Source organism: Achroia grisella, unplaced genomic scaffold, assembly GCF_030625045.1.
Source record: "Achroia grisella isolate CSIRO2021 unplaced genomic scaffold, CSIRO_AGI_Agris_v1 utg544, whole genome shotgun sequence".
NCBI classification, from domain to species: Eukaryota; Metazoa; Arthropoda; class Insecta; order Lepidoptera; family Pyralidae; genus Achroia; species Achroia grisella.
In genome coordinates, this window is record NW_026712929.1 from 4,253,415 (window position 1) to 4,278,579 (window position 25,165).

Below are 25,165 nucleotides of genomic sequence, written 5' to 3' on the forward strand. Positions count from 1 at the left end.
AATACTATTGTGTGATAATGTTTTATAGAAGTTAGCATTTATACCTTGATCTAAATACACTTATACTAGACATTGATTCTAGGTTGGAGATTGGTATGATATCCTTGCATTGTACACATATTATTACTTATTATATTCTATTAAATACACATTATCTTAAAATACCCATAGAATACATGCGGATGTAAACAATTAGAATTTAGACTTGTATTTATTCTGAATTAGAAAAAGTCAGGTGTGCCTTTGGTATTTTCCGATAATAATGTTACAATAATGTTACTTTAAATAATTTATTACCGGAACTGTATACAGTATAATAGATCTTAGATATAAGTGATAGGTATATCCTTATACTGAATATCTAAAGTTAGAAAGAATATTGAAGCGCAAAATTAAATTGAAATCAAATTAAACTTTACCATGAATTGTATATAAACTTATTACTTAAAGCAAAATATAAATGTCTTAATTAATTATGTATCTTTTTCTTGGTTCTATGAATTTGAATGAGTTCATATTGGAGATTATGTTCGGTACTTAGATAAAGTCTACTCTATGTAAATTACTGATGTTTGTCGGTGAATTGTAAAATTCAAACGTAAATAGGTAACAATAATTGTGAAATTATTAAATGTATAATAAAACATTTATCATGATTTGAATATTTATAAATAACATGCGGAATATATTTACATTACACTTGTAGGTTCTGATAAATGTCTATTACTTACTAACAGAAGTAAGAGATGACTTTAAAAGTACCCTTGACTTTGCCTCTAATGAAAAGCAATCTTGACCTTCTATTATTAAAAGAAAGATCAATAGGTATATATGTAGGTCAATGTTAAATAAATGTGAGAGATAAATGTAAAAGCAATCAAACTGTATTTTGTTTTAATTACTGAAACGTGCGCGCCGACAACACTATGAATTATGCTCTCTGCAAAAAAGTAATTCAATTTAAATATTATATATACAAGTATTCTATCTTATATTATTGTTGTAAATAAATAACACTGACTTTATAAAACTAGGTATTGAAGTAAAATATGTATAGGTCTTTAAATGTAAATAGAGCACCATTTCTATCTTTTTTTATTACGATGTAGAAATATTTTAGTCAGTTTTCTTTTTTGTCCATTTAGATACATACTTTTATACTGTATATATATTCTTTATCTTTTACTGGTTATAAAATTAAGGAAAATAATAATAATATCTTAGGATAATTCATACAACGTCATGCAGTCCCAAGCTAAGCTGAGTTTGTTTTATGGGCACTAGAGAACTCATAAGGAATCGATCCCGCGACAATCGGAAATAAGGCTGTATACTAAACTACCAATACAATTATTTTTTGGCTTCTGTTTTTTTTTATTGTCTCCTATAACGACTAATAACTTGTTAAGTGCTTTCAGCTCAGAAATCTGTTGACTTTCTCAGAATAAGACATCGTTAGGGATGTGACACAGTGGTATGACAATATTATGGTAATTACTAACTTGTGGTAATAAAATGCATCGCAGTACTGTATTAGTAGTATTAGTTCTGTATTACTCGTATGTAGGTTCGAAATAATATATGTATATATAATGTCGTACTATAGGTAATTGTTGAATGTGTAAAATACAGGCAAAGTTACAAATAAACACAAATCCGTTGTTTGATTAGGCTTGTAAAGCTACCTCGTTTGCTTTTGTTAAATATTTGCTTACCGACATAACGTACGTAAATGAACAACGTAAGGTTTAGTAATTTATTGTTACACGTCATTATTTAGTGGAAGAGAGAAAGTAAACATGTTGCTTAATTTATTTGCAAAAAATAGAGTGTATCGCAGTTCATTTACTGTAAAATAGTTAACGATGTTAATATACGATGTTAAATAAATATTACGAGGGATTCATCTCTTCTTGTTTCCTTCTTTTTGTAATTTATTTTACCAATGTATATACATAGTTATGTATATACATGTCTATACATTCTGTTATAGACATAGTTACGTAATATGAATAGTTAAAGTGGTAACTATTATACATACGAGTAGTTAGAATCTATATATTTTTTTTATAAATTTATAATTTTGTATTTAATAACATTTTAAGGTTATATTTTATCCAAACATTATTTCTCTCTGCATTACTTGAGATAGAGATTTTAATTTATTTTTGTTTAATTTAATAGTAGTATTTACAGACAGGCAGTTTACTTATAGGCAGCAATTTACTTATAAATACATATAAATCACATTTGAAATAACCTTTCGGTTACTAAGTTAATAACACAAGGAAGGCCAATTTATTTAGCCGCCAAAGTTCTCACGACCGTTCCCTCGGAAATCTGTAATAATATATAATAACATGTGGAAGGTAAATGTGACTCAATGAAGCTGAAATAATAATACCATATCCAATAATAAGAAAAGAGTAAGAGTAAATTAGGAACAGTAACAAATTCATTTGTTACTTTACTCATTCTTAAGAATTAGCTGTGTAGGATTTTAATGTCATTTTACAGTTTAAAAGTAGTTTAGCTAACATTACTATAGTAGGTAAATAATAAAGTACATATTAGCTAAATTTGAAAGTTAGTAGGTAGGTAGGTAAGATATACTAATTTATTTGTCATTTATCGTTCAGATCACAAGATATACACAGCTTAACTGGTGGATTACTTGGTTTCTGCTTCGTATAGAGTAAATCAAGAAAATCCTTTAATTCTATTTATTTTCTTAATTTAATAGTCACATAAATATATGTATTTTCTTTTCTTTTGCAAAAGTTGGGACATTTGTTAATACTTATCTATTAATAATAATAATAATAACTTATCTATAGTAGTCATAGAATATTAGTAATACATTTAAATATATATTATATGGTATATATAGCAAATGACGAAAATGTTCTCCTACATTCTAATTGTATTGATTAATTTTTATTTATCATGTTAATACAATCATTATGTATAAAGTTAAATATATTAGTCATATTCGCTATATAATGACCTTATCATTATATGTATATATACCTACTGTTTTTGTTGACATTGATTGTTATTTTGTCTGATCCATAGAAGTTTGGCCGCAGGTAGATTATAATTTATTATAGTACAGTCGCCTCGGGCTACGCGGTCAGATTGAAGGTTCGAAGGTTGAGATGATTAATGTAATTAGGTCATTTTGAGATTAAATCGACAGCCGTCATCAGTTACAGCCCTGATTATATCATAAATATAGAAATAACCCTGTAAATATCGCATTATGTCATCTACTCACAAACTAAGCAGAACAAGTTCTGACGAGATAGTCTTATATATTAGACAACTCATAAATACCCTTAAATATTATTTGACATATACGGAATATACTCACTATATATTCACATGTTAATTAGAACAATCTACGTGGCTTCATAACTATTATAACTATCTATCCATTATGAAGTTAAAAATTAACGAAAGACAAAAATTACTTTTTTTTATTAGTCTTTTGCTATATATGAATATTATTCTGGTTTATTGTGCGATAATAAAAAATCAAGAGAGCTAATGACTCTACGATACAGTCATGTTTAGTGAAGGATCAATAGAAGTAGTGTAGGCAGTAGTTTACAAAGATATGTATAGCTTATAAAATAGAACAAAGTGAAATCGATTATGCCACTTATCGTAATGAAGTTATATGAGGTGAATGCAAGTATATGGCAGATATAGGAGTCATTAATTTTAATATTTACTGCATACTACATATTACTTTGTCTTTATAGGCTTTTACGGCTTTTATGACATGTCATGATCTAAGGTATAAACCTTACATTGGATATCAAGGTAGACTGTGCCGTGACAATATATAGGTATATGTATGTATCTAGTATGTGCTATAACTCTTAGACAATACTTTAGCGCAATTCTAACTATGTATATGTATTATATTGGTTGTGACAATCTTTGCATTAAAAAGCAGTATGGCCGTCGTCCGTCGTCCAATAATATTTCTACTAAGATATTTGTCTTTATTGATTATCTCTAACACAACCTGTCTATAGAGTGCGTTAAAATTGAAGATAAAAAATTATCTTGTATTTTTTTCATTATATACCTGAGATGTTATTTTTCATTTAGACTAATAATAACTTTTCTTTATATTGAAACCATATCGATGGCATAGTATATATACTACCTAATCGATAGAACAATTTTCTATGGACTCACTATAATCGTAAGTGTAAAGATTGTCTGCATAAAAATTAATTTGATTATTGCAGTTTCTGAATATTTTAAAGTTGTAACTGTGAAAGAGATAACAATAACAGCTAATGTCACGCCTCGATATAACTGTTTTTAATTATATTATAACTACAGTATTGCGACGTTGCATCATTAATAAAAGACGTCCATATCGATCTCATGACAACGGCTTTAGTTCGGTTCTATCCTGGCACAAGCACGCCAGTCTAGGATAAAGCGACATCATTCACTTTAAAATTGCAACGAAAATTTTTTGTAGGATTCTTGAGCAAATGAGTGATTAAATGAGGGTTTAAATATCTCGTAAAAGTCTTAATGTGTAGAACCGATCATAAAGTCGAGGCCTTAAAGAATCCTCGATGAACAATACATACGTTCAGAGGAGATAATAAAAGTGCGAAAGTATAAGTAAAAAGTGCAGAGAAATAATGATCACAAAATGTATTCTTAATTATGAGTACGTATGGTACTACCGAATGAAAAACATTGTTCAATTCACCTTTTATTTGGTATATTAAACAACTATTCATTGGATGTAATGTTATTTCTATTGTAATAAATGGCATAATTGAGAGGAAAAAGCACAGATTGAAAATAGATAGTACCTAATCTTGCATCAATATTAGAAATTGTATCGTTGTATTAGTATTGTACTGTACAATAAGTTTCAAAATTAATGTTTATTAAAATATTACAGTAATTTCAAATAATATAAACATTTCTTAATTGTTGTTTTAAACAGGACGTTGTTTTAATGTTTCTGAATGCTGAAATCTCATTAATGAAATTAATTTAATCGAGTGTATTTAATGGTGTTGAGGGGATTGTAAGATGGAGAGGGATTGGTGGCAACTAACGCCTCGCAGGGAGCTGTACGCCATCCCGGAATGTTTAGCTGCCGGAGATTCACGGGTTTGTTTCATTATTCATTATAGTCTTTGTTTATCTCTCTCATTCATGTAGGTCTATTACAGACTCTCATGATAATCTACCGTCATTTCGGAGTACTTTTGAGCTAAGAATAACTTAGAAGTAACTCAACTCCGCTCTTATTCTTTCATGTTTTTTTTTATGGACAATAATGGAATGGTGTACCTACCAGCCTGCGCTAGCGGTTTACGCTGGCACATCTGTTAATTCGAAGCCTCGTATACAGGCTGAACTTCTATTAGTATTATTTATCGACCAGTTTTAAGTGTACGGAAGCAACATTAATCGAAACGGACGTAGTGCATAATTGCCAATTTCGACTCGTGTTTTCAAATCTGAAACTTCTTAAATTCTTATATGATTCTAATCGGTTAAATGCGGAATGTCTAACACTTCTTGTGTTTTACTTTCCAATTTTCCACGACATGAATAAAATGTTTTTTTAATAATTTGAATTGACGAAACGATTCAAGCGGCTTTTAGATACTTTGAATACAAATGTAAATTTACCTATACAGTCGAAGGAGAATTAAGTACTTAGAAAGGGTGCCATGAAAGATTTGTAATGAAAGAGCACCATCCTTACGGCTTAAAAGGATTATACTGCTCTTTCTTAGATTTTTGAATACGAGTTATTTTACATGAGAGACTATTTATTAGGTACTTTTGGTTTAATAATATAACATTATAAACAGGAAACTACTTCTGGTTCACATTTAAACAGAAGAATATATACTTTATTAATATTGTAGATATTTCCTATTAAAAATAATGGTTTTAGTTTGTAGACGTTATCTAAATCTATTACGACGGTGAACAATGAATAACTGTGCATTTATATCGAAATATGTTTCTAAATTTAGCAGAATTTATGAAAGAATCTTTTATTTGTATATATAACGTTGGAATTCACTTAGTTACTACGACGATAAGAGCGGTTTATGTCTTAAATATGTATAGATATGTCGATACTCTAGGCAACGTGGTTTTCGGTAATCTTTTTGATCGCGACAATTATTCTTAAAATTTTATCGCCGTCGGCGGTTGTGGTACTAAAACGTCGGGTTTCGCAGATATGCATAAAATATTCGTTTTGATTCTGTTCACGCTCTTTTTCTCTCGCTCTCTGTAGAAGAAGCAGTGTAGACATTGATACATCTGCAGCTCTTGCTATATTTTATCGTGTTACCTTTTTTGACATCCAAATTAAAATATTTTGAACACAACATCTAAGAGGACATTGTTCAATTAATTTTGTTCAAAGTTCTATTCTTGGTTATTTATATTTTCAATATTATGTTCAAGTTTTATATTTAAATAGCAAAGATGATTGTTGTCTTAACTTTTTCTCAGGTTAATGTTTGATGTTTGTTAGACACCTACATAAGTATAAAAGTAAATATGAGTTCTAAAAAAAGAAATTCAGTTGAGTTTCTTGTCAGTTCATCTCAATTGAATCTATATAGGTACTGAACGGGACTGTAGGGAAAAAATATTAATATAAAAAACTTGATAAAAAGCCCCTATATAAATATATAAAAAAACCTAAATGATTTTTGATTTGATTGAGTAGGCACGTAATTGATATATGTGAACTGATATAATTTATTTTTAAAATATGTTTGTTTTATAAATATAGAAATAAGTGACGCCAGGCCATTTTACCATTTCTATAGAACCATACCACAGGTGTTACTGTAAAAATATTAACTACATACTCAGTCTATAGCAATAATAATTTTTAATTATGTAAAAACGAGTTTGTCTTAAATACCTACTTGTGCAAAAATATATTAATATTCAGTGCGTTAACCGAAAATTGTCTTTAGCACGTTGTTATTAGAACTGTAATAACAAATATATTTCGTACGGCGGTGTGAAGGCCACGCTACCGTAGCATGATGACCTTGTTCGATCACGTACCAGCTGATTATCTGCCGCACTTGCAAATCATTTTCGCGGCTGACACCTCGTTGTGGTGTGATTCGTTATTAATTATATCAGCCGCCTGCCTTGTAAGCAGTGTTTCGGTTGTGATTAGGCAGTGAAATTATTGGACAAGACATCATGACGTCTTAGTACTCTGGCCTGGCAACGCGTTATATGCGTGATGTCCGTAGTACTGTAAATCTGCATAGTGTATCTGGATCGTCAGTTTGTAGCATTTAATTCCATTTATGTATTGCTAATTAATACGACACGATGGTGGCATGTCATATAATTTATCATCAACATAATCATAGATATAAATATGATATTATTTTTTTAATATTAATTTATTTTCGCCAAAATTTTTAAGAAATACAAATTATCTACCTGCTTACGTAAAACGATAGTAATTAAACTTAATTTAAAAGTATTTTAGTGAGAGTTGCAATAAGAGGAAATAATTCTATAATCCCTAAGAAAAAAGATCGCATTATTCTTTTTGTATACACACAGGACAATCACAAAAAAAGGTTAATACATAGATGAAATGTATAAAGGCAAGCTTATAATATATAAAACAATATATAAATATAATATATAATAACAAGAGATTTCATCCAGTAAACCACGATTACAACAATGCAGGACAATAGATATTATGGAACAGTTATACGTTTATTTACGTTGTAGTGGATACGTGTTTTATACACACAAAGGACACATTGAGATATTGATATACTTACATAATAATAAATTATACTTATGCATAATTATTCTGATTCTGATTAGTTTGATCTAATAGATCTATATTATAAGATCAGAATAAATAGACAAAGATAAATTGTACATAAATTTCATAAATGTAAGAGTGAAGTATAAATAATTCGTCTATTCTGAAATTATTGTTAGTAGCATAAAAATTTAGAAATTTTCTACATTACATGTATACATAAGGTTATGTTATAATAAATAACATTACATACTACTTCCATGTTGTAGTGTTAATTTATTGAGGAAGTTAATTGGTACGGCCGCCGCTACTTGCTATTATACCTACCTACCTACCTATGTATAATATACCATGCATATTTATTTTAACATATCCAAGAAATAGAGTAACTATTTAATTCCTCTATATTTTAGTTGAGTTCTATATACTATATACATATATTATAAATTATAAATTACACCAAATAAAAAAAAACTGTAATAAAATAATAGTTGTGAACTGGGTTACGTCAGCTTACAAACAAAAAAAAAACGCAACAATATATTAATTCCTTTAGGAGCTAAGATGCCACAGACATTCACAGATACAGCCGAAAATGCTAATTGTGATTAAATTTCAACAGGGCATGGCCTTCACAATCGAGGAGCGCCAAGTGCTGGGGATACACGGCCTGCTGCCCGCCAGGGTCAAGAGTCAAGAAGAGCAGGTGCAACTGTGCAAACTGTCCATCGATAGATACGAGGACCCCCTTAACAAATATATCTATCTTATGGGACTATTGGTAAGTTAACATTATCTTGTTATGTTTTTCTTTCTTACATTTTCTCTATTTCTCTTCATTTATTACGCTGTTTTAAGCGGTAGTTTAAAAAAATAATTATATTAGAATATGTCTATATCTAATTGAACAAGATTGCTATTGTGTTTAAAATTGAATACTTTAAATTTAAAATTGGTGTATAGGTTATTGTTTTTATGAATATAGGTATGTATGGTTATGCGAAAAGAAAGTTTACACGCTTGTTTGTATGATTTGTAGAAATACGATATTAGACAAGTGTTTGATTTGTCTGATATGAAACAAGTTGAACAAAGGATAGTATTTGAACGTGATCATGATAACGTTATAAAGTTTAAAATACCTATTTACACTTGTCATTTCATTTCACATTGATCTTTCTTATGATGACGGTAGTTTTTCGAATATCTAATATTATAAATTAAAAACAGTGTAGGTATATCTGTCCGTTTGTTTGCTACGTTACTCACAACTACACGACTGAACGGATCATAATGAAAATTAATCTGAGCGTAGTCTTTTATCTCAAAAAGAAACCAGACGATATTACAGCCAGTAATGAAAGTTTTAATTAATGGTCATCCATTAAAATATATTTTTTTTCTTTTATATATTATGGTGGCAAACAAATATAGGTTACATACTCGTAGCTACATATACTAATAATATTTCTTTTATATATCTATTTAGACACATTGTCATGATACGGGCACTAGTACGCCCATATCGTGACAATGTGTCTGTTGTATACATTGTGTTATATATACCTATTGTTGTTTGTTTGTGTAACTTACAAATTAAAGTTAAAGTATATAAAAGGTAAGCAGTGTCGGCATAGCATGGTCTCATTCGCATGTCAGTGAGAGGGTGCCGTGAAGCATGAATCCCGTTGTTTTATTCACAAGGCCGAATTTACTGCAACTCCACAGATCCATGCATAGTGCGAGTTCCTGTTTTAAGTATAGTTACAGGACGTTAAGAAACGTTCATTATTTTTGTTGTCACGTTTGGGTTTTTGTTAACAAACCATAATAACTAACATTATTACAAATAAAAAACACTAAACTAAAATTAAATAATTATTGACTGTTAGGGATCTATTGATTTGATGGTTTTTATCAGCTCACACATACACTACTACTAGATGAAATACACATCTTGGGTTCGAGTTGTATAATGGGGTTATACATGTCCTCTAGTTGAAGCCGCATCTAGACATTAAAACGAGAAACGTGAAAGACGAGATCGGCTTATATCCTATGAAAAATGTTGTGTCTTAAATAAGAATGATATATCTAAATATGATAACTGTTCCATATAGGATCGCAACGAGCATCTCTTCTATCGTTTTGTGGGCGAGAATGTGTCCGAGATGATGCCGATAGTGTACACCCCGACTGTGGGCCTCGCCTGCCAGAAGTTCGGTCTCGTGTACCGCCGCCCTCGTGGACTCTTCATTACCATACATGACAAGGGACACGTTTACGACATATTGAAAAATTGGTGAGTCTATTTTTATTTATTCTGTATTGCTCAGATAATACATTAATAATATAATTTAGAGACAATGTGAGTAAAGGTGTATTCCTAGAAGAGATAGAGATCAATTCAAAACAGTGGCATAGGTGGTTTTGATGAAGATTTTTTATGTATTTATGAAGTCTTAGTGACAGAAAGAAAGAAAGAAAGAAAGAAAGAAAGAAAGAAAGAAAGAAAGAAAGAAAAATATTTTATTCAGTGCAATGTAAAAATACAATATAAACAACAAACGAAAAAAAGAACAAATTAAATGTACATATAATTAAACTTAATTTACCATAATTAAAAAATAAACATAAAATAAACATTTTTTACATCCAATAATGCACTGAAATGGCTCCACTCAGCTTTAATGTATGTCCTAGGTGACAGTATTTAGAGATACTTTATTGAAATAATGTGCTGAAATCCAATCTATATGCTTGTAATGGGAAGCAATGAATAAATTCTACTACGAAATAATTGTTCATGGTTCAATACAATTTCAGCGACGATCTTTCTATTTTTGTTACTCTTCAGATATGACAGCATTTTAAGACAAAGTATTTTGAAAATAATAATATAGGGTGAATTTCAATTTTTGTCTATTAATGAATTTGACGATGAATTAGGAGATTGACTTTATAATGCAATGAAGTATGGTTTGTCTATAGGCCATCTATCTAAACTCGAGACAATAAGTTACTTACATTATTGAAATCTTATCGAACTAGCATCAATATATGGATACCATTCTGACTACTGACCTATTGGTTTGTTTAATGAATTGAATAATGAACCAAAGATATCTACATGCATTGTTAGATATGGGTCATACCGGTTATTACCACCACTCCGTATACAATCGGTAATGCAGCTATTACTCATGCATGGTATCATATGTTTTGCATGTCACGCTAATATAATTGGTTGATGTTGTGTTAAATTGATTAGTATTTTTACTATAGTTTCTACAAATGTTATATCTATCTATATTAAGGACATTGTTGCAATTGTTTTTAGTGTATTGTTTATAACCAAAGACCAAAGGTACAGACAGAAAATTATGAAACTCCTTCTTCTTCTTCTGGCTGCCAGGCCTTCTCCTATCGCAGGTTAGCGATCTTTATTTTGTCCATGCGGCTCTAAATAGGGACCTGGTGCTCATCTTAAAAGTCTAATCTTTATTTTGCTGAAAATAAAGCACATTTCATAATACTTGTTGATAGTAGTTTTATATTCATTTTCAGCTGTTTTTCCTTATTCTATGTAATTTAGGGAAGACTTAACATGTTTTCTCTACCCTTCATCTCTGCTTGCAGACAACTCGCAATTTTTTTAAAAACTTATCTATTGTGGGTTATTATATTATTTTTGTTTATGAACAAAAAATAAAATTATTTACTTTATAATATAAGCTGTGTAATCCTTGGATTCGTTATAATTAACTCATATTCATATGTATTTAAATACTAACAACATTGTACTGTTTGTATCCCAAATAAATAATTTTTGTATAATATCAATTATTTATATTGACTAGGCCCGAGACGGATGTGCGAGCAATCGTGGTGACCGACGGCGAACGCATCTTGGGTCTGGGTGATCTCGGTGCCTGCGGTATGGGCATCCCGGTCGGAAAGCTGGCTCTCTACACCGCACTTGCCGGCATCAAGCCGCATCAATGTCTACCTATTACTCTCGGTTCGTACACTCCATTTAATTTATTTTTTGTATACATATAAAATGGCAAATAAACCACATGATGATAAACGGTAACCGTCACACCTATACACATGAATAGTACTTACGTTGTTATGTGAACCCGTGATATGCATTGCCACGACAAAGAAATAAGATGCTATGCCTCTTAAATTCACTGCCTTGTATTTACAATTATGTAACTTTAATGGTACAAACATCTGACTTCGATCTTGTGCCATTTTCTTCCAGTCAACCACGGGTGGTGCCGGAAAAATCTTTGCGAGTGCTAATGTAATATAATTTTTAATGTTTGTATGGGATTTGAACGTTCATATCTTTTCTAGTCACAAAAAATATGGTTAAAAATAATACGTCAAAAAAACTGTAATCAGTTTTGATTACTATGAAGTTTATTATGAAATGTTTATATCGTACCACACAAATCTGCTAGTATAGTAGTAGTCCTACAGCAGTTAATGTATCTAAATATTTGTCTTCACTAGTCATATATTTATTTTACCAACATAGTAGATACTTATTTGATGTAATGACGTGATAACGGCCAGTGGTACAGTACTGTACATTTGTTTGTTTTTAATTTTTATAGTAAAATCTCAAATTACAGGCTACCGAATAAGTGTTTATCATTTGATACTGTCTATTTCTTTTTACCAATTAAAGAAATGTGGAAATAGTAGGATATGGAGACATGATATCTTAGTGGGAATGCATATACCATGGCTGGCAAATATAATTGATCTTTGACAATAGTGGTACTGTCCATGTAATGATTTTGTCAATTTTATTAATCTTTGGCTTAATTTTCATTACTATTATTCCTTGTATTAATTTTTCTAATAGCCTTTCTGTTACTTTCTATTATTATTAATTTTATATTTTCTCTGGATAGATGTGGGCACCAACACGCAATCTATGCTGGACGATCCCCTGTACATCGGGCTTCGTCAGAGGCGGGTCCGTGGAGCAGAGTATGACGAGTTCATAGAAGAGTTTATGCAGGCCGTCGTTCGCCGCTTCGGACAGAACTGCCTCATCCAGTTTGAGGACTTTGGCAATGCGAATGCCTTCAGGCTGCTGGAGAGATATCGTGGAAAGTATGTACCTATGCCAAGTTAACAATCCTAAATAAATAAAACTCAATTGTATCTACTATGGTCAAAGGCGAATGAGCTATAAAGTTTGTGATTCATGATTGATTAGAGGTAAACCGACTCGACAGCCGGACCGTTCAGGTGCCAAATCGTATACCTACTTATTATACGCTTTTTGAAGAGTTGCTTGACAGCTGTCACTATGGTAACCAATACTGCCGCCTCCCACACATGGCATTTGGAAATGCTAAAGGTAGTAAGCGGTCAGGAACATAATTATTTCAAGGACATACGGTTTCGATTATAACTTAAGCTAATATTTCTTAGTTTCATAATGATTTATTAGATAAGAGTCTTTGAAGAACAAGTTTAGAATGCTTAGATTCTTCTGATTTCAATATACCTATCTCCTCCCGACCTGTAATCCTACATGGGGTAGTCAAAGTTACTATAACTTTGTCTGCGGAAGTTTTCTTGAATGCAACATATGAGAAAATTAACTTCGTCGACTATAAAATGGAATCTAAGGCTACCGTCATTTTTTAGATCAACTTTGTTTGTTAATAGTGTTTTCCATCACCATGGAATTAGAAATTTTAATAGACACAGTGTTCAGTATGCGACAAAAATGCCCCATACTAAAAACCTTCAATCTTAACAAACCTTCGTAGTCTACATTTAAGTCTGGGTGGTAAGTCATTTGACCATAGTTACTTCACCATTCCGTAAATCCTTATAACCACAGGTTACGGTATACATATCTATAATATTGTATCACGTAAGGGATAACAGTGAAGATTTGTTTAAAGGTATTGTACATTCAATGATGACATCCAAGGGACAGCGTCCGTAGCAGTAGCTGGTCTACTGGCCAGCCTGAGGGTTACGGGCAAGAAGTTGGCTGAAAACACCATCGTATTCCAAGGCGCTGGCGAGGTGAATATACTTAATATTTACATGTTCTTTTGAGATGTGGTATTTTAAATCTTGCTGTATGGACATATTAGCTATTTTTACAAAAGGTGATCATTAACTTAGTCGAGTATTAAATCAGAATAGAATATTTCTACAAGGCAGTCTAGAAGTAGATATATGTAATATATGACGGCCTTGGTAGTCTAGCGCTTTAGCACCCCGCATCACTTTCGATGATCGTGGGTTCAATTCCTCGCACATTATGATCGGTTGTATTTATCTGAATGTTGTCTATATGTATTTCTATCAGTTATTTAGTACCCATAACATAAGCTCTGCTTTGCTTGAGACTATATGCTGTTGTAAATTGTCGAAGGTTATTGTTATTATCATTATAAAGTAAAGATATTGAAGTGATGTTGTAGAATTAAATCTTTTTGGAAACACAATATATTTAAACTACCTATATTAAATTATTTTGGTACAATTCCCCAAAATTATTAATGGAATGCCAATGAATCTGAGTGAATTCTGAGGATTCTCATTTATTTTAGATTAACTTGAACGTTTCAGGCATCGCTGGGTATCGCGGAATTGTGCGTAATGGCAATGAAGGCCGAGGGCTCGTCGGAGGCAGACGCCAGGTCCCGAATATGGATGGTAGATTCGAAAGGACTTATCGTAAAGAACAGGCCCGAAGGTGGTCTCAATGAACACAAGGAGAAATTCGCTAAAGACTGTCCTCCGGTCCGCACTCTTGAAGAAGTCGTCGATCAGGCTAAACCTTCTGTACTTATCGGTGAGTTAATTTTTGTAACTTTAGCTTGATTGATATTTTGAAACCCTCGGGAAGAGGATATATTTAAACGTAGAATATAAGGGTTGGAGGAAGGTCAAGGGATTGTTGGTTTTTGGTCGACTGATAACCTTTAATTTTTTACATCATATTATTAAAGTTCAGTAGTTATGTAGTTATTTTTATGTAACAGAATTGGTAAATATACTGACGTAGTTATTTGTATTTGATTGCTAGTATCCATAGTACAACCTTATTGTAGTTCTGGACTAGACGTTACTGTGTTTAATAAAGTATGTATACAAACCAATCGTTGGTTTATTACAGGTGCGGCTGCGATCGGTGGCGCATTCACAGCGAGCATTCTACGCAAGATGGGCGACTACAATGAGCGTCCCGTCATATTCGCTCTTTCCAATCCCACCAGCAAAGCAGAGTGTACCGCTGAGGAGGCATACAGCAACACAGACGTACGTTCAACTGAATGAACTTAATACCATAGACTAAATGACATGTGTTCTGTGTGATTTCATTTTCATACCAATTAAGATAGAATCTCACAAAAGATCTATTGAGTTGTCGTCAATCATTTCATTTTTTTCATAATGGTTAATGTTTCATATCAACTCGTTTTAGTTGGAGTTAAATACTCTTATGCGCATAATATGAACCAAAAAGTGATTCCAAAAATTCTTTTGTTACTATCGATATACTTAAATTCATATTCTGTTTATAATATCTTGGGACTATGAGTATCTACCCGGCTCCAACTTGTAAAACGTTAATTTCATTATCATTGTCTTAGATTATTTCATTATCATTAGATACAACATCTGGATATTGAAAATAACTATTATCATACTACATCGCCATTCCTGGGGACCAGTATGTTATGCTTCCTTACAAAATAATTTCAGTTATCTTTAATTAAACATGAAATTTACATAATTACATTGTCTTACAGGACCGCGCTATTTTCGCATCTGGCTCTCCGTTCCCAGAATATCGCACCAAAGATGGACGGATCCTGCGGCCGGGACAAGGCAACAATGCTTACATCTTCCCAGGGTTGGCCCTCGGCATCATTTGCGCCGGCATTGTCGACATTTCCGATGACTTTATGCTGTTAGCTGCACAGGTCGGTTTCTCGATTACAGAGCTAGTTATTGTAGCTATATTTCTTTATTTATTTATATGCACAAGTATTATTACAGATATAGACACAATACAGTGTATATAATATTACAACACCTGTTCGGTAACATAGCATGTAAAATACTAATAAACCCATACCCTCTACAACTTGATTGAGTTATATTTAAGTATATATGTTACAAGTACAATTAAATAAATAGGTGATAATTAAGTATGCAGTAAGTAATCTGTACAAGTAATCTTGGAGTCACGACAGTCGATCAAAAAGCGCAGTAACTCTAAATAAAGTTATTTTTCAAAGAATTTCCATACTATAATGTGAGAAATAGATAAATTATGGCATAAGGACATTTACTATTATTGTCATAAATCAGAGTAAGTCGCGGTAAGAGCTAGTTATGTCATATATTTATATTTGTTTATTCCCTTTTGGCAGGCGCTTGCTGATATAGTGTCACAGGAGAATTTGGATCACGGCAGTCTCTACCCACCACTCGAAGATATCCAAGAGTGCTCGGTCAAGATTGCCAAGAAACTAGTCGAGCACGCCTACCAAACTGGTAATTATTTAATAATAATATTAATCTTTATTTATCTTGAATAATGAACTGTTACAATTGCTGTTTATAATAAAATTAAGATTAATCGAGACCAATGATCTATCACTAAGAGAGGGCAATGAGTCCATCCTCTCTGCTATTCGTTTATAGCCTTTATCGGTTACAATAATTAACTTTGGGCACTGGAACTATTATTGGTGATTATTATTACGATTGCTATTGGTTCCTTGCCTATTTTATTGTTATAATACTGACGAATAAAGAAATTCGTCTTCAATTCAATTCAGAAATATAAAATGTGACTGGAATGGCAAACAAGCTGTCGAACACCGTTGCCCATATTCATAAACAGCCCAAAATGGACGTCTGAAATTGACGACGCACGTGGCATCTTTAATACTTTGCCACTTCTTAGCAACCAACTTGAAAGAACTTCACCTTTTCGAAGTCTTCAAAAATCTATATAAATAAAAATCGATGTGTCTGTAATTTGAAATAAACAGCTTTTGACAAAATGCATATGACAGTATATATAGCACTTAATTTTTTTTGTCTAATTGTTATTGCTAATCTCTGCAATGGCTGGACCGTTTTTAATTGGACTTTCGCCCGCAAATAGCTAATATTATAAGGAGTAACTTACTCTACTTTTAGAAAATTATTTATTTTTATATAAACAAATCCATTCGGATTATATCAAGTTATTAATATAATGAATAATCTGATGATGTTTCCATACCCGCAGACAAAGCATCCGTGCAGCCACAGCCTCTCGAGACAGAGAAGTTCATCCGCGCCCAGATGTACGACGTGCGGTATTCACCTGCCGTGCCTCCCGTCTACTCATGGCCTGATAATTCACCACAAGTCGACCGAGTCTAGCGGCCGCTAACCCCTCACGTCACTCTCGCGAATAATTACAAACAAAACGCACTAAATAATACATATTAATTTCAACATTTACATAATAAATGAAGACTGCAAATCCGCACTGAAGTCTGTAATTATATACTACGTAAATACAATTTCAGATTTTGGAGTGTTTAGAAATTGATTTGGTTATAGTACTGTGATTTTACAATTTCACTTGGACTTATAATTTGAGTTTAACAAAACAGTTTTATTTTTATTTTAAAGTAGGCTCTTTGAAGATAATTAATTACGTCTGTCTTTAGTCTAAAAGTAGGAGACTTCAGACATAACTATGTTTATGTTTTATATCCTTTTTGCAAATTCCTATCCCACAATATCTTAAAGTTAATGATGTGCTATAACTTAACTTTATCCGTATTGTTATTTAGTGTGTTTTGTATGTGCATTGGCTGCCACTATTATTATGATAGCATTTTGCGCATATACCTAAATGATGAACACGCATTTCTTCATGGAAATCAACGAGGCAAAATTTTTGATTATGGTTAGATATCTATCTGCATAGTGGCTTGGTTACATCAAGTTTTCCAGATTTTTCTGGCAATATCAGACTGGTGGGCAAGGTTTTTAATAAGGTTTCGGAGATGGTGTCATCAAGAATGATGATGTTATCACAATAGTTTTTGTAAGTATGTGTGTTCATCTTTAGAATGTGTAAATATAATTATGTAATCAAATTATCGACAAAGTATTTAGATGTACGCAGAATTTCTGAGGCGAACAAATTTCTAATATTATTTTGCGTCATTATTTTTTTATTTAATATTATGCTTATATGACATCTGATACACATATTAAGTGTTTAGTTCCTAGATAATTATAAAAGCCAAGAAGTCATGAAACCTTTATTTATTACATTAAATATTATGGAAACTATTTGTACTTATATCTTTTTAAATAATTATGTCTATGACATTTGAAGAAACCGATTTGGTATTTAAATTCGTTGCTTTCAATACATATAAGGTATCCATTTTGTTTCTGGCTTTAATACATTTGTGACGAAAGAAACTAATAGATGATTTTTACTTTAATTTTGGAAAGGAATTTTAATTTATAATGAATGATTTTTATTATTATAATAATTATAAAAGACAAAAATGTGATGATATGTTTATTATATTTTAGTGTTACTAACGAACTTTGCAATAAATTAATACAATACAATAATTATGCTTAAATATGAAAATATAGAATGTGTTCATTGTCAAGATTTATGTGTACACAATGTGCGTGCAATGTATTGTCTATGTATATATTAATTATTGTATAATTATTTGTCTCTCCATTTTCTCTCCATAATCTCACTTGACTTATTCGTAAAAACTGGAACTTCTAAAACATTTGTAACATATTTTAATTAGTGTTTTGTTATTTCTTTTAATTAGAAAACAGTTGAAACAGTTTTTTTATAAATAAGGTTAGTCTCCTAATAAATTATCCTATTAATATGGTATTGCCTTGATGTGGGTTCTAATAATGGCTTACTTCAAGGGAAATTTTATGAATGTCTAAATATTACCAATGTGTACGGAAAAATATGTATTCTCTTGTAATTTGGAGGTGCTTGCGGTGTTTTAATAACTTATACTCGTTATTGTATTGCTTCCTGTGAGGAATTCTTATAAATACCACTGAAATGTCGGAATACCTTGTATATTTTCTAATTTTTATCAGATTCATATGTATTCCGTATGTTATCTGCACCACTTGTTAACTATAAAATATAATAATGACATTAGTTATTTACAATTGACAATATTAGATATTGATAAATATGTGGGAGTAAATAACTTCACAATAAAGAGCCTAGACAAGTGGCAAATTAGTGTATGGATAAGAAATCAATATTTACGGCATACACGAGATAGAATGAGACAGCAATATCTAGTGTTTTCGTCTTATGCGTGATTTCTTTGTTACCGTTATTTTCTCTTGACATTTGTTTTGATTCTAAGATAGTAACGACAGTAGCAAAGAATTTTATCTTATACGGTAATATTTATATGGAAAATCTGAATGGTGAAGTATTAATTTATAATAAACAATGTTATTTTTGCATAGTCAATCATTCCAAATAGAAGGAACACGTTGATGAACCTATGTATACATACTATATGAACATTAATGTGAGTACATTCGAAATATTTTATATCTACCCAAATTAAGAAATCAGTCAAAAAGTAAAGATTATCTTGTTTTTCAACTATATACAATCCGAGTGTAGAATTCGAATGTATTACCTTTTTATTATTGAAAATCTTTTGTTGATCTTTGTTAATGATTTCTAAATTCATCCACATATAAAAATGGATGCTAATTAGTATCAAATTGCTGTATATTAAGTTAAATAATATATTAAAATGCATAAGATGTGGTATTTATATGTAAATTTGAAATAAAATTGAAGTTATAATAAGTGTTTTAAAAAAATCCCTACTACTAACTCAAGATGTTTCATTAACTTATCAATCGTCAAATAAAATCAAAATATCTTTATTCATGTAGGTCTATCAGACTTATGATCGATCGTTGAGAAATAACATCTGTAAATATCTGCTTTAATAAAGTATAGATCAAATCAAATCGTTCATTCATGTAGGGCATTTTAGACTCTGATGAATGTTAAACTTTTTGTAGCAATATTTATCCCTACCGTCCAGTTCAGTATACAGATTCAATTGACAATGACTGGTAAGAAATACAACCGGTTTTTTTAAAGCCAGTTTATTTAGATTTATTACTTATGTGTAACATTACATTGAATGAACGACTACTGCCATGCACATTTGTCTTCTAAAACTTGTATTTTGAATTATTCAGATGGGACCGTTGTGTTAGAGGATATAGGTATATTTTCACCAATAAAAATACAATTTAAGACCGATACAGTCTTTATTTCAATAATTATTTATAAATACAAATTGAGAAGTACCGATTCACAACAAAATATTACCTAGATTACAATGTTCGACAAAAATAATTATCACTTATCACTTTATTGGGACTGTACAAGTTAGCAGGCGGGCGGGCGGCGGGCGGAGTCACCTGCTGAGCGAGTGCGATCGCTCGTGCGACCGATCGTGCGACCGGTCGGCCGACCGCTCGCGCGAGCCCGAGCTCTCGCCGCCGCAGCGCGCGCGGTCACTGCCTGCAAACCGACCAACCGATACCTTGTCAACAGTCACCTTCATATCTACCCGCCGCCAGACATCTTACAATACAACAACAAACGCCTAAAAAACGTCAAGTATTTAAATTTACAAACATGTCCCGTGCCTTGTCGGTGTTTGATGGAATCTCATGTTTAAAGTTTAAATGTACACTTGTGTAAAGCTGAGCACTAAGTGTGCACATGTTTGCCGACCGGTCGGCTGATTGCTCGCAGGCGCCCGAACTCACGCCGTCTTAGCGAGCCATGTCAACCTTAAACCTAGACTAGCTAGCGGAGGATTTATATGAAGATTACGATACAACAACAACAACTAACACATACAAAATCGTCAAATATTTGAATATGTGCATAGTATGCAATAAACCTGGCATATTTGTGCATTTAAACATGATATGCAATCAAACACCGACATTATACGGGAAACATTTAATAGTAACGTACGCACGTACATGTTTGCAAATCATTTGTGGTGAAATATGTTTACACATTTTTGAAGACTTCATTCATCTTCAAATATGTGTAAAAACATTTGAAGTTATGTCTGGCACCGGGTTTGGCGGAAATCTGAAGCGTAGGTTCCAAAAATAAATTTACATAATTTTTATAAACATTTACAGATCTTGTAACGTCGCATAATAATGTTCCATTTATTACGATGTTTTTACATAAAATATATGTACTTCGTTAGTCATATAATTTTTTACGATTTACTGAAAGTAAATCGTAACATAATCAAAACATAAAATTGACCTTCATGAAGCTGACTGTTCTAATATCACATAAATGCCACTACATTTGCCGCCCGCAACACTCGCCGGCCCACGAAGGAACCTTGTTTAATTATTATCAAGTTCATTTAATAGACCTATTTGATATTGTGATAACAACGATAACGTAACGATCTATCAAGTACAGTAGTTTATAATTCATCTTGTCTTTATATTCTTATCTTAAAGTAAATATATAGATACATCTATTTACATTTAATACACAAAATAGGTTAATGTTATTTGTGTAAATAATCATGATGAACAAAACAATTATTTTTGATAAAAATAAACTTCATATATCAAAACAAGTATGAGATCACCATGACCATAATCGGTTTACAATATCCGAAGATGTTGCGTAAAAAATAAAGTCATTTTTATAAGTTGGTAAAAATAAACTTAATAAGCAGTTCGTTACAACACTATAAAAAATAACAAGTAAGAAAATTAATACCATACAAGATTATACTAGAGTGACTGTGACTCCCTAACATCAGTCGATATAATATTTCAACGAACTCATTCAGCTCACTAGGCTTTCCAGTTATGTAGCCACAGCAGACATTGTCCGGAATAAAGGGACGGAAACAGAACGTGGATTAACTACCAGGCATAACCCTTTCTGAACAAGGTTTTACAGCGGATGATCGGCTACAACTAGTCACAAGTATATAAATTACTCATATCCAGATCACATTCATATAAAGTGACGTACGTACGACGTATAACTTGCATTCGCATACTATTAAAAAATTGAATATATTTATGACATTATATTGTGCAAGACTGCCAAAACAGTGTTTCCTTTTTGATTTCCCTATTACAAAAATGCATTTCTATACAAGGATTGCGTCACTTTATTTGAACGCAATATCAAATAATACAAGTAACACAACTACGTATATTTATACAATAAAAAAAAAAAATTACGGCGATTTCAATCTTTTATGGGCGTCGAATGAATACGGCTCGTTCTAATCGATAATTCCGAACTTAATTCCGGTTTTATTATTTAAAACAGAATAATTTAAACATTTTCAAAGGTCAACACTTTTATTAAACTATATATTGATATATAATATAATCTTATAATATAACTTTTTTAACATTTATACTAAATTACTATTAATTTTATTAGTTGGTATTTAATATTAGGATGAATTTCAATTAATAAATTTTATAGGTTCTGACTTTTAATTAATTAATAATAATACTACTTTGAACTAATCCGTTTATTCCAATTGTTAGGTTAATAGTAAATTGTGCGGGAGTTAATATTTCTTTATAAAATTTACACATAAATACGGTTTTATTTATGATGCAACATTATATATTATAAATTAGAAGTATTATTTTTCCATATAATTCCTACATCATTGAGCAGGAAACATATGAGTGTGAGTTAGTGGCTGTATGTAGTTAGTATGCACACAGACGCACACGATAAAAAGATCAGATTTATAACGTTATTACAACGAATTCTAAATTATTATAATATTTTTATTATGCTATGGTATCAATGCATCATATACTTAATAATAATATGTTCTATGAGTTCTATTCTCCCAAATATTTAAGTACATATTTTTTATTAAAACGGTATTCAACATATTTATTATTAACAATTTTAAAAAAATCATTGTATAAGACTGATTTGTTTTTTCTATCGAGAGATATATATAAACAATCACTAGGATTCTCGAACCGTACCTATTACTAAAATTTTATTCGATCACGATACGATAGTTTTACACGAAGTGACATTCTGTGTTACGGTGACAGCCATAATAACGTGATAATCGTTGTAAATAGTAAATACCAAATGAGACCAATTAATATTTTGTTACATATAATATATTAACATCGATAACAACGTTGTTTGGACGAAATTGGACGTCAATAAAATTCATAGTATTTACAGATAATACAAGTCAAAAACGTACATAAATATTGTTATAAACATTTAAACACTTCGTATATAAGCGAAACCAATCAACCACTAACACATAAACAACACATATTAAAAGAAAAATAATATCATGTCGCAATATGAGTTTGGATAAAAAAAAAAAGCTTTAATAAAAGCGTCTAACAGTGTAATAAAAGGCCTGACCTAAGGAATGATGGCCTTGAAAACTGGTGCCCTATAACAAAAGAAATCTGTGATTTAACTAGTACATTACTTTAATTTTAAGAGATACAATTTAAATTTAGTATCACTAGATAGGAATATATATACAATATATTTACTATCTATTCTTAGTTTGGCTAAGTTCCACTTTTGTTCAACATCTTAGGATTGATCAAATGGACGCTTCGTCATATGAACAACGCTATACAGTGAATGTAATAAAATCCGAAGCGATTCTACCCATCTTTGTGCTATCATTATATGTTATATAGATATTCTAGTAGGATTTGGCACTACCAACCGAGCCTCTGGTGTGTGGGTAGTTTGCTGAAGAAGGGATGTTTAAGCGCGTCCCTTAACGTGATTCGCTGCGAGGGTTCGTACTCCAACATCCTCGCAATCAGGTCGAAGAGTTGCCGGTGCTCTTCACTGTTATTCTGTAGGTACCTCTGTTAAAAGAAAAAAAAAACGATTTTATTTGACAATCATGCAAGCGATCAGGCGGAAAGTGAGCTCAAAAACATTAATGACACTAGGGATCTAATCTAGGGAAACAGAATAATAACAATAATATATTTTATTTTACTACAAATTTAGGTCTAATTAATATATAAGACGTTTACAATTTCTCGTTGAAAAGCACCATTCTAAAGTCGTGCATAAAAAATATTATTAATGACAAAAGTCAGGTCACTGCTATAGCCCAATGTTTTGAATATGCATTCGAGCATGCATGTGACATACAAACCACTTTGTTAATTCCTATAATATATAATTACGCCGAAAGGAAGCTTCTACTTGTTAATGTTAAAAGAGAAATGACTATAATTTTACGTCGTCCACTCACTTTCTAACAGTAAAACTAGGCCTCATCGCAATCTAATAAAGTACTTACCAGTAGCGGTTTGCAGTTTTCTCTGACGTATCTGCCGGCCGATGATTTCTCATCCCAGTCTAATTTGCCATGGTAAAAGTATTTCGTCCGTGTTTTGCGTGCCATTCTATTAACAAACATTACATTTCGTAAGTTTTATGTATAAAATAAGACTATATTTTGCCAAAATTAAATTAATAGCCATGTGCAATGTATTTTATAGAAATAAAGTTCAATAACTATACATCTCACGATTTAATTTTATTTTTCATCTTCATGACTCACTTTAAAACTACAAATTTAGACCATAAGACGCCAAAATTGCATACAGAATAATTAAACAAGAGGCAGACACATGATTATATATAAGTTTCAAATATCAATTGTTATCTATATTATTTTCAAATATTACACGATAAAATTAAGCTTAATTTTTATATGTTTAATTCTGCAGCATATGCTTCGTTAACAGGAAACGTACCTGTAAGGTATAGGTCCTAATATCCTCTCCATCATGGCGAGGTGTTCTCTATTGTCATGCGTTTGGAACAGTGTGATGCCTAGATGTAATTCAAACATGATGCAACCGATGGACCACACGTCGCACGGTTGTGACCAGCCCAGCTCTGAAATTAACATAATTAACATTTATTAGAAAAACAAAATACGAACTAACTGAAGTGGGAATTATCAATATATATGTATGTAATTGTTACTTCTTACTGATGTCGGATTTCATTTTATTATATGAGTGTAATAAACACAACAGGAAAATATAACTCATGATGCATTTAATTTAGGTTACAGACATCCGGTTCGGGCGGATACAGTAATAAACAAGTTTATAATAGTACTTTCCCAAAAGTGATTCATATAATATATACTA

The 25,165-nt window shown here is 31.4% G+C and overlaps 2 protein-coding genes across 7 annotated transcripts in view; one reads left to right on the forward strand and one right to left on the reverse strand.

Annotated features, from left to right (window-relative positions):
• LOC131847936 (NADP-dependent malic enzyme-like) overlaps window positions 1-17,457 on the forward strand; it is a 46,274-nt gene extending 28,817 nt beyond the window's left edge. For both annotated transcript variants that reach the window (XM_059197664.1, XM_059197663.1), the window contains exons 3-12: window positions 8,460-8,618; window positions 9,958-10,139; window positions 11,698-11,858; window positions 12,769-12,973; window positions 13,780-13,906; window positions 14,459-14,684; window positions 15,009-15,151; window positions 15,646-15,819; window positions 16,273-16,396; window positions 17,142-17,457. In XM_059197664.1, coding sequence (XP_059053647.1) covers window positions 8,460-8,618; window positions 9,958-10,139; window positions 11,698-11,858; window positions 12,769-12,973; window positions 13,780-13,906; window positions 14,459-14,684; window positions 15,009-15,151; window positions 15,646-15,819; window positions 16,273-16,396; window positions 17,142-17,278 — 1,638 coding nt within the window. In that variant the 3' untranslated portion in view covers window positions 17,279-17,457. The remainder of the gene's footprint in view (window positions 1-8,459; window positions 8,619-9,957; window positions 10,140-11,697; window positions 11,859-12,768; window positions 12,974-13,779; window positions 13,907-14,458; window positions 14,685-15,008; window positions 15,152-15,645; window positions 15,820-16,272; window positions 16,397-17,141) is intronic.
• A 2,748-nt stretch (window positions 17,458-20,205) lies between these two features.
• The window catches only part of LOC131847850 (dual specificity protein kinase CLK2), a 32,685-nt gene continuing 27,725 nt past the window's right edge, over window positions 20,206-25,165 (reverse strand). For 3 of the 5 annotated variants that reach the window (XM_059197525.1, XM_059197521.1, XM_059197524.1), the window contains 4 exons: window positions 24,761-24,905; window positions 24,301-24,406; window positions 23,707-23,854; window positions 20,206-20,480 (listed from right to left, as the gene is read on the reverse strand). In XM_059197525.1, coding sequence (XP_059053508.1) covers window positions 20,374-20,480; window positions 23,707-23,854; window positions 24,301-24,406; window positions 24,761-24,905 — 506 coding nt within the window. In that variant the 3' untranslated portion in view covers window positions 20,206-20,373. Of the gene's footprint in view, window positions 20,481-21,246; window positions 23,419-23,706; window positions 23,855-24,300; window positions 24,407-24,760; window positions 24,906-25,165 lie in introns of those variants that run through there. The other 2 variants (XM_059197523.1, XM_059197522.1) reach the window with 2 other exon arrangements.